At 47.3% G+C, this 9,686-nt stretch overlaps 1 protein-coding gene across 1 annotated transcript; it reads right to left on the bottom strand.

The window, feature by feature from the left end:
* Positions 1-3,019: 3,019 nt before the first annotated feature.
* LOC107324998 (feather keratin 1-like) lies at positions 3,020-3,346 on the bottom strand. Its single transcript, XM_015885434.2, has one exon. The coding sequence runs from the start codon at positions 3,332-3,334 to the stop codon at positions 3,020-3,022; it is 315 nt and encodes a 104-aa protein (XP_015740920.1). The 5' UTR covers positions 3,335-3,346.
* Positions 3,347-9,686: the final 6,340 nt, after the last annotated feature.

The raw sequence follows: 9,686 nt of genomic DNA, 5'->3' as shown, positions 1-9,686 counted from the left end.
TCCAGTGCTCCATCACCCGCACTATATAGAAGTTTTTCCGCTCATTCTTGTGGAACTTCCTATGCTGTAGTTTCATCCCATTACCCCTAGTCCTGTCCTGCACTACTGAAAAAGAGACCAGCCTCACCACTATGGCTCCCACAACCTCAGGGATTTGTAAACCTGGATCAAGTCCCCTCTCAGCCTTTCTTGTTCTCAAGGCTGGAAAGAGACTCAGTTCCTAAGTCTCTCCCAAGTTGATGTCGCAGGACCTCTGCACTCCGGCCCCCCATCTTAGTGGCACTCTGCTGGACTCTTTCCAAGAGATCCCTATCTATTTTGTACTGGGGAGCCCAGAACTGGACACAGTATCAGATGAGACCTCACCAAGGGCAGAGTAGAGGGGGAGGATCATCCTCCCTCGACCTGCTGGAGCATGCTCTCTTGTATATGCACATAACCCGAGGATGCCAGGATGCCTTGGCTTTTTTGGCTACAAGGGCACACTGCTTAGCTCATGGCCAATCTGGTCCGTCCACCAGGTGCCCAGGTCCCTCTCAGCAGAGCTCCTCTCCGCAGCTCTCCCCCCAGCCTGTACTGGTGCATGCAATTATTTCTACCCAGGTGAAAGACTCTGTACTTGCTTTTGTAATTACCTGGGTCTTCATCTTCGGCCCTTTTTGAAGACCAGAGTGACATGGACATCCTCCGCTCTTCAGGCACTTCCCACTTCTCCAAGACGCTCTGAAAGATACAGAGAGCGGCTCAAGCAATGACCTCTGCCAGCTCTCTCAGCACCCGTGGATGCACCCCATCAGGTCCCATGGATTTATGGACCTTAATGTTTCCTAGGCACTCACAGACCACCTCTTCCCTGACTAAAGGGAAAAATCTCCCATTCCCCAGACTGTCTCATCAACCTCCAGGGTCTGGGAATTCTGGAGGGAGAGCCCTTTCAATAAGGACAGAAGCGAAGAAGGCACTTCAGTATTTTCCGCCTTCTCAGCATCCCAGTTACCAGAACGCCCCCTCACTTAGTTTGGGATCCACATTCTACTAGCTTCCTTTTCCCTGTTAATGTACTTAAAAAAGCCTTTTCTTTTATCCTTTATCTCCTTAGCTAGATTCACTTTGCAGTTCATAATCATTTCTGATCACCAGTAACAAGGAAGGTGCAGGCTGTAGCTTCTGAGGAGGAAAACTCTTCCTGTTATGAGAGCACTGCAGAACTTGCTATAATTGACTGGATGTCTTTTCTTCTAAAAGAGTCCACATCTGAGTACACTGTTCCCAAATTCTGTCATCTGAGGAAGTGAGCAGATGCAGAATGCCGTAGCACTTGAGCTCCTGGATACACTCCTGCTCTTCTATTCCAGGATGCTTTTTTGTTTTTATTGTTTTTCCATTTCAAAGGGAGACACATTTTTTTTGGGAGGGGATATCTTTAGATTGATTCTTCTTTTGGGTCTATGCTGTTTAGGGTAGAGAAGCTGTATCAGCCTGGGTCATCAAGACAGCATCAAGCCAGCTGCCAAGTGGGCATTGGCAGAACCTGTGTGATGGTGGCCAGCTGCTTCCTGTGGGATTCAGCAGCTTCCCTTCCATGTCTGCAAGTGTCTCTGCTCACTTTGCTGTATGGAAGCTGCTCTTTCCTTGCAGAGCTCCAGAATGGCCGCTATTCCTTGTAGAGCTCCAGAATGGCCCTATAAGCCAGTGTAATGTCCCCGTTATCCAAACAAGATCCCTCGAGAGTCTTGGTAACTCCTCACCCTCTGTGATACAGAGATTACAATAGGGCTAGGAGAAATGAGAACTCACATGTCAAAATGGTTCTGATTAGAGCATCCATCACATAATCATGCAAATGGAAATATGAAGTCCCTTTGTTCGGATCAGACGTAAGAACAGGCCTTCTACTCACTCTGCAGACCCACCAAATCTAAATTGGAACCTTCTGGTTGCTAATTTTCAGTGCAGTTCCTGTGCTCTGACCTCCAGGGCTGATGCAGGTAATTCAGCCCACTGCCCCGTGTACTCCCTGTAGCCACACAGATGAAGCCATATTCTGTACACCTGTGGTTCTCTGTTGACATGGTTTCATGATTTTGGTTCACTGGCATCTGTCTCTTGTGCAGAAAGGCACTGTCTCATTACATGGCATACTGGTCTGTATAGGCAAGGAGGAAGACCCGTGTGATTCTGTGATTCTGTTTTCTTCAAGGTTTACAACAGTTTATCAACACATGAGATGCAAGTATGTGGGATGATAGAGAGGTTCTCTTCCTATGGTTGGATTTGAAAAATCCTACAGTCGCTGTTGGTATGGTGTACTTTCAGATTTGTGTATTTGATTTTTGTGTCTTCTTCTTACACCAGTTTTACTTTCATTTTGATGGCTCATTGAGCACTGCAGCTCTTTCATTCCTCTGTCCTGAGATTCATTTGTGAAAAAACACTAATGGCATGGTTGCTGATCCCTCTTTTATTCTTTTTAATTTTTTTCCTGCCATCATAATATTCCTGGATGCTTGCATAAGAATCATGTGCAGCACCGCCTTGACTTGGCCGTCTTCCTCAGGATAAGCCCACACAAAGGAACACTTCTCGATCATTCATCTGCACCACAACTTTATTGAGTCAAAATAGAGAACAAGAATTATTCAAAAGGGTGGTCAACATGCAGGAATATCCAGGGATGGAGTCAACACTATGGCCATGGTGGATGTCCCACTAGCTGTCCATCTGCATTTTCCACAGAGGGAGGTTTACCATCTTGTCCTCCCTAGTCTGGATTCCTGGGGTTAAGAGACCACTTGGGCATGGTTGACAAAGAATGCACCAGGAGGAAAAGAAGTGAGAAGAACAGGGGAAGGGCAAACAGAGACAAGACTTCCCGAGAGATCATGCTGGACCTATTCCGTTGCAATTGCTGGTGGCATTGTTTGGACCCTGTAAAAACAAGATTCCAATGGTCTGCTGCAGGACTGCTACCAACTTCTGCATCCAGGGTGGTCTTTGTCCAAGGGCAATGCCAGCAGCTTTAGCAGGGGAAGAAATTCCTGCTACTGTAGCGGCTGCCTAAGCCGGAGAGGCCAAAGCCTCCAGAGGAGATGGGCACACCCTCAGAGCTGAGGATGCTGCCAACGGCAGCGGAGGTGGAGGATCCCACGGCGGTGTTCTGCGGGAAGGAGCTGAGGATGGGTCCGGGCAGGGTCACCACCACGGGAGAGGGCTGGATGACGACGTGGGAGTCCTGGCACTGCCTGACGCAGGGCTCATTGCAGCTGTTGGCCAGCGGAGTCGGGCCGCAGGGCTGGCAGGGCAGGCGAGGCAGGCACTGGTCGTAGCAGGACATGTCTGCTGTCTGGAGGGGCACCTGTTATGAGAGAGGGTGATGCAAAGGAAGCGGAGAATGAGCAGCAGCCTGCCATCCCATCAGGAGAGAGCCAAAGCACAGTGTTGGCTGCAGATATGGAAGCTGTATAAGTTAGACTATGATCTTCTCCTTCCCTAACTAGCCACTGACCCTGACAAGGGCAGACCGGCACATTCAGTATCCTCCCTTGCCTGTGGCTCAGGGGACCTCTCAGCAAAGACACCTCAGAGGAATTGTGGAGGAAGAGAATGTGGAGAAAGAACTGTGGGAATCACTGTTCCGGCAGGGAGATGGGAGCCAGAGATGAGTTGGAAGAAGAAAAGAGAGAGATGGGAGACCAGCTTTTAACTGCTTGTATGCTGGCTGCAGGACCAGCAGTCATCTAAGAAAGCAGTAATTTTCCAAAGAGACACAGCCTGCAAAATTATGCAAATAATCCTCTGATGGCACAAAATTCCGGGATCAACTTTGTCCATTATCATATTCTATTTTCTGTCATGGCTGTATCTTTTTCAGGCGTAACTTCTTTCAGTGCTGTTAGTGTGATGAGATTTCTCATGGAATGGTGTCGGCCGACTCATAAAAAACTGAGAAAAGGGTTGTACTTTCCTCACAGTATCTTGTAAAGTCATAGAAAACCATGACAGCTGCGTGAATCCTTTCCCACTCATTTGCTACAGGTGTTTCCTGAATTCCCATCCTTTCGTCTACCCACCAATCAGTGGTATGGGGCTCGCAGACGTTCCAATGTCATCCCCATGATATCCTGAGCTTGAACAACTGCTTTATCCGGGCATTAGCAAACGGGAGTTTTTGTTTACTTAGTGTGACACGTAGCCTTCTTCTCCCAATAATGATGGAGCTCTGTGAAGAGAGTTGTTTTTTCAGTACCTCACAATTCACACTGAGTAAGCGGAAGTGTGCGAATACCGCTTCCTATTTGATATGCTTGGGAGCGAGCATTGGCTTTCCAGGTGTTTTCTGAATGATCGGATGCAAGTATAACAGATTTAAGAGTGCGACAGGAGAGAGGAGGACTGACTAGCCTCATTACCCTTTGACTTCTGGAGAGCAGGTATTGTTCCTTTTTCAGGAATTTGCTTGTTGACATAAAGTCTCAGTTAAGGTCCTGGAGGGAAGAGGATCTGGGGAGGGAGAAAAACAAGGGAGAGGAGAGGATTTGAGTTGTATATCTCTTTATTGCACGTGATGTATATTAGACTATGTGAAACTGGAGAGAGCGGAGAATCTATATATTGTGAACACTAACAATATATATATGTAGTTTTAGGACTCTCCTGAGTTAGTTGAATTTCTGGGATGATCCGGACGGGAAGAGGACATACACTGAGGACACTTAGAGGATAATCAAGTTACTAGAATGTTATCATCGCTCCGAGGAAGCTTTCATGATGTTGAGTGATGATGCCTGAGAAAGTAGGGCTGTATTGTGTGGTATGAAAGAACTGGCTTTCAATCTCATTGCCAGGACTATGAGCTTCTGGAACATGGTAACAGTAAGTGCGATCTTGGGATGAAAAAGCTCATAGATAGTGTCTGCACATGGCTAAGGACATAAAGGTGCAACAAGAAAAAAAATTCTAGAACAAGGATCTTAATGGTGTTTCTCCCTACGGAAAATGGGAGTCCTAGTTCATCTGAAGCTACTGAAAAATGCTGATTTGCAACTGAGTTGTTTCCTTTGTTTCTTCTTAGGCCAAGCATGAGTGGTCTTTAGAACGCCCGTTGCTTCAGGGCAAGGAGACAAAACTGGATGCTATCTTATTTGTTACCCATTTGATAAGGAAATCAGTGAGGAAAATGAATATTTGGATAAACTCATTAGCCTTAATTTGTCCTGTGACGAGATGCATCGTCACTGATGCTGTGGGAACATTCCACTCTTGAAAAACGTATGTTGGTGGTTGGGAAAAGTGCCCCGAAGTCTGGGGGAAAAGTGCATGGCAGTCCTGTTTATGATGACCAAGGAGGAGCAGAGGAGCTACAGGACAGTACGTCTCAGTCCTATGGAGCTGCTGAAATAGTGCATTGTGAGAATTGTTTCCTGGCACATGAAGGGTGAATGCATCAGACGCAGTAATCAGCATGGATTTACTGTGGACATATCATGGTCTGACTAAGCTGTGAATTGTCTACACCAAAATACATAGCCTTGTGGATGGGGAAGAGAATGGAAGAAATTCTTGCTGGAATTTAGTATGGCTTTTGACACTGTCCTCAATAAAATGATTATAGTGAAGCTGTTGAAGAACGGCCTGAATGTGCCTTCCTCAGCCTTGTGAAAAGCAGCACTGTTGCGGTAGTGTGCTCTCCTCTAATGAGCATGGAATGCTGGGTCCTGAAGCTGCTGGCTAGCTGGGGTTGTTCTTGGACTGTAGGTGATCAAGAAGGGCATAGTAACATAAGTTCTCCCTTTACACCAAGAAGTAGGCGAGGTATCCTGGCTGGATGAAGAAAACACTGTCCTGCCCTGCAAACATGGGGACAGCTGGGACATGTTCTGAAAGTGCAAGAAAATATCTATGGAAGCCAGGCATCATGAAGGATCTCTCCTGAGAAATGTCAATTTTGAATCTGATTTTGGATTGGCCATTAGCCACTGTATTGGCATGAGGCCTCCCCAGCAGGCGTATAGTTTGTAGGACTAAAGACCACACTGGGAAGAATCCTACACAAACATGGAGAATCCTTCCCTGAGAAGAGGGGTACCTATGCTCTGTCCACAAAACCAGCACAGCCATCTACTGTAGAGACCAGATTCCATGGGGCTTTTTAGGTAATTACAGGGCTCGGGAAAAGTATGTTGTACTTGCATCAAATAGCTGATGGCATGAGTAGGTTAATGACCCCAGACCCTGTTACGAAAGGCATCATCAGTCAATCAAACATTCAAACATGTTCCCAGAACAATTGCCTTTGTGTGCAAAGGGATTTGAAAGCAGCAGAACAGTCCACCTTCCTTTTCACAGAGATGAGCAAGGAGGAAAAAAGAGTTTCCAGAAAAAGAAGACTCTGAATGTCCAGGACAGGGCTGCATTGACAGGAGGATATGGCTTCCTTGCTGATAAGATTGTTACAAATAAGGTCATGTCATTTCCCCTCATACGCGTGCTGTGCCTGCAGCGCAGAATCCCTCCAGCACTTTGGATGCATCTTAAACCCAAGGTGATGTGTTTCTGCAGGGAAACTCTTTGTACTTCTCATTGTGGAACATGAAAGGTGTCTCCACAGCCAATTTGTGAAGGTCAGAAAGAAGGAAATGAAATGTCACAGTTGACAGAAATCAAAAACCCAACCTGTGCCATTAGGAGTGAAAATTTGCATTAGAGGTGAGTCTCATGGATAATTACAGTCTGTGCAGAGTGAGTGTGGGCTTGGGGCAGTGTTGGAATCATATAAAAGCAGGTCCAACTCCTCACTCAGTCATCCACTCCACTTGCCTCCAACTCCCTGGGAACAAGGTGAGTCTACAGCCCTTTCGCAGCCTGTCCTTGTTTTGGGATTTCTCTGCATGTACAAGTGCCACCATGTTATGTTGTGCATTGGGAGATCAGGCAGTTCTGTTAGTGGGAAAGGGGCAGCACGTGTGTCATGGAGAGATGCTGGTTCTTGCCAGAGGTGTCTCCTGATCAGTAGGCTAGGCACTGACCTGTTTGTGCCTGGCTTTTCTGGTCTGTTTTTATGCAGTGGGGAAGGAGAAGACCATGGGTTTTCTTACAGAGCCTCCATATATTTAGCCAGAATAATGCCTTGACTCTCTCCTGATGGGATGGCAGGCTGTTGCTCACTCACTTCTCTGTCCTCCTGACCATCTATCCCAACAGGTGCCCCTCCAGACACCAGACATGTCCTGCCTTGACCAGTGCCTGCCCCGCCTGCCCTGCCAGCCCTGCGGCCCGACCCCGCTGGCCAACAGCTGCAATGAGCCCTGCGTCAGGCAGTGCCAGGACTCCAACGTCTTCATCCAGCCCTCTCCTGTGGTGGTGACCCTGCCCGGACCCATCCTCAGCTCCTTCCCGCAGAACACCGCCGTGGGATCCTCCACCTCTGCTGCGGTTGGCAGCATCCTCAGCTCTGAGGGTGTGCCCATCTCCTCTGGAGGCTTTGGTCTCTCTGGCTTAGGCAGCCGCTACAGCTAGCAGGAGTCTTCCCCTGCTTAAAGCGGATGGCGCCTGGAGGAAAATCCCCAGGTCGTCTCACGAAGTCTTAAGGAACTTGAGACAGAACACTGGAACCAGCTCAGTCACACCAACACTCTGATCCATGAACTGACCATTTCCTTTTTCCATTCTGTTTTCCTTCGGTGTCAATTACTGCTCACCATTCTGACTTTCCAGGCGGCAGCCATTCTCTCAGAAGCCCGTGTAGGCAGTCCTGGCTTGTCTTCTCCTCTGTGGAAGAGAGCAGGCTGGACAGCAACAGCAGTCCATCTACCAGCTTCACACATTGCCCTCTGTTCATTCTGTGGCTGGTGTTCCTGCATGAGCCACCACCATATTTTTGTTATTAAATATGACTGCATCTTATCATTGTTTCTGTGTTCTGCCATTCTCCTATTGTTGGCTTGTACCATGTTATCTGGGAGGGAGAAGTTTCTCTACGGTTCATTATTGGAAGTAGTATTGAGTGTTGTTATTGAACAAGTTATAAGACACCAGGAGTGTTGACTTGAACCTACCACTACTGGTGGAGCTGTAGCTTCCTGGGAGGAAAACTCTTACCTGTTATGAAACGGCACTGTTACGAACTTACTATTATGACTATGTCTGTCTATATAAGAGGTTCACATCTGAGTACATGTTGCCAGAATTACTGTCATCTGAGAAGTGAGCAGATGCAGAATGCCGTAGCACTTGAGCTCCTGGATACACTCCTGCTCTTCTATTCCAGGATGCTTTTTGTGTTTTTGTTGTTTTTCCATTTCAAAGGGAGTCACCATTTTTTTTGGGAGGGGTTATCTTTAGATTGATTCTTCTTTTGGGACTCTGCTGTTGAGGGTACAAAAGCTGTATGTGCCGTGAGGTCTGTGCGTCATCAAGACAGCTTCTAAGTGGGCCCTGGCAGAACCTGTGTGTTGGTGGCCAGCTGCTTCATAGTCTCGTGCGGGTTGGAAGGGACCTTAGAGATCATCGAGTCCAGCCCCCAGGATTCGAGCCTCTGTGTAGCAGAGCGGCACTTACACCACTTGCGCCACAGGGGTGATTCGAACTCCGGGCCCCAGTGTTGCAAGGCGGTGTCCTTAACCACTGCGCCACCAGGGCACACTGTGCTTCCCGTGTCTGTTCAGCAGCTCCACTTCCTTGTTTGCAAGTGTCTCTGCAGCCTTTGCTGATGGACGCTGCACTTCCTTGTAGAGCTCCTGAATGGCCCTATAAGCTAGTGCAATATCCCCATTATCCAAACAAGATCCCTCGAGAGTCTTGGTAACTCCTCACCCTCTATGATACAGAGATTACAATAGGGCTAGGTGAAATGAGACGAACCCACTTGTCAAAATGATCCCGATTAGAGTATCCATCACATAATCATGCAAATGGAAATATGAAGTCCCTTTGTTCGGATCAGACATAAGAACAGGCCTTCTACTCACTCTGTGGATCAGCTCAGTAGAAACTGAGAAACTGTGACCTTCTGGTTACTAATTTTCAGTGCAGTTCCAGTGCTCTGTCCTCTAGGGCTGATGCAGGTAATTCAGCCCACTGCCACATGTACTCCCTGTTGCCACACAGAGGAAGCCATGTGCTGTACATCTGTGGTTCTCTGTTGTCATGGTTTCATGATTTTGGGTCATTGGCATCTGTCTCTTGCACAGAAAGGCACTGTCTCATTACATGGCATACTGATCTGTGTAGGCAAGGAGGAAGACTTGTTTTCTTCAAGGTTGGCAACAGTTTATCAACACGTGAGATGCAAGCTTGTGGGATGACAGAGAGGTTCTCTTCCTATTGTTTGATTTGAAAGATCCTACAGTCGCTGTTGGTATGGTGCACTTTCAGATTCATTTATATGATTTTTGTGTCTTCTTCTTCCAGTTTTACTTTCATTTTGATGGCTTGTTGAGCAGTGTAGCTCATGCTATCCTCTGTCCTGAGATTCCTTATGTGGAAATCTGGCTTCCCTCTCCAAATGACCTGTTCTACTTGAACAGCTTTCTCTTGCCTCTTCTGGTGAGAGATCCTGTTGAGAGTTGCCTCTGAGGTTTAGTTTGTGTGTCTGTTATCATGGTGGTCATCAAATCCTGTTAAATTTTCCTCCTGTGGAGTGTGCAAAATGGTGTTAACATTCATTTGTTAGGTGCAGGCCAGGATCC

This window comes from Coturnix japonica, chromosome 27, assembly GCF_001577835.2.
Source record: "Coturnix japonica isolate 7356 chromosome 27, Coturnix japonica 2.1, whole genome shotgun sequence".
NCBI classification, from domain to species: Eukaryota; Metazoa; Chordata; class Aves; order Galliformes; family Phasianidae; genus Coturnix; species Coturnix japonica.
This window is presented reverse-complemented; position numbering and strand designations above follow the sequence as displayed.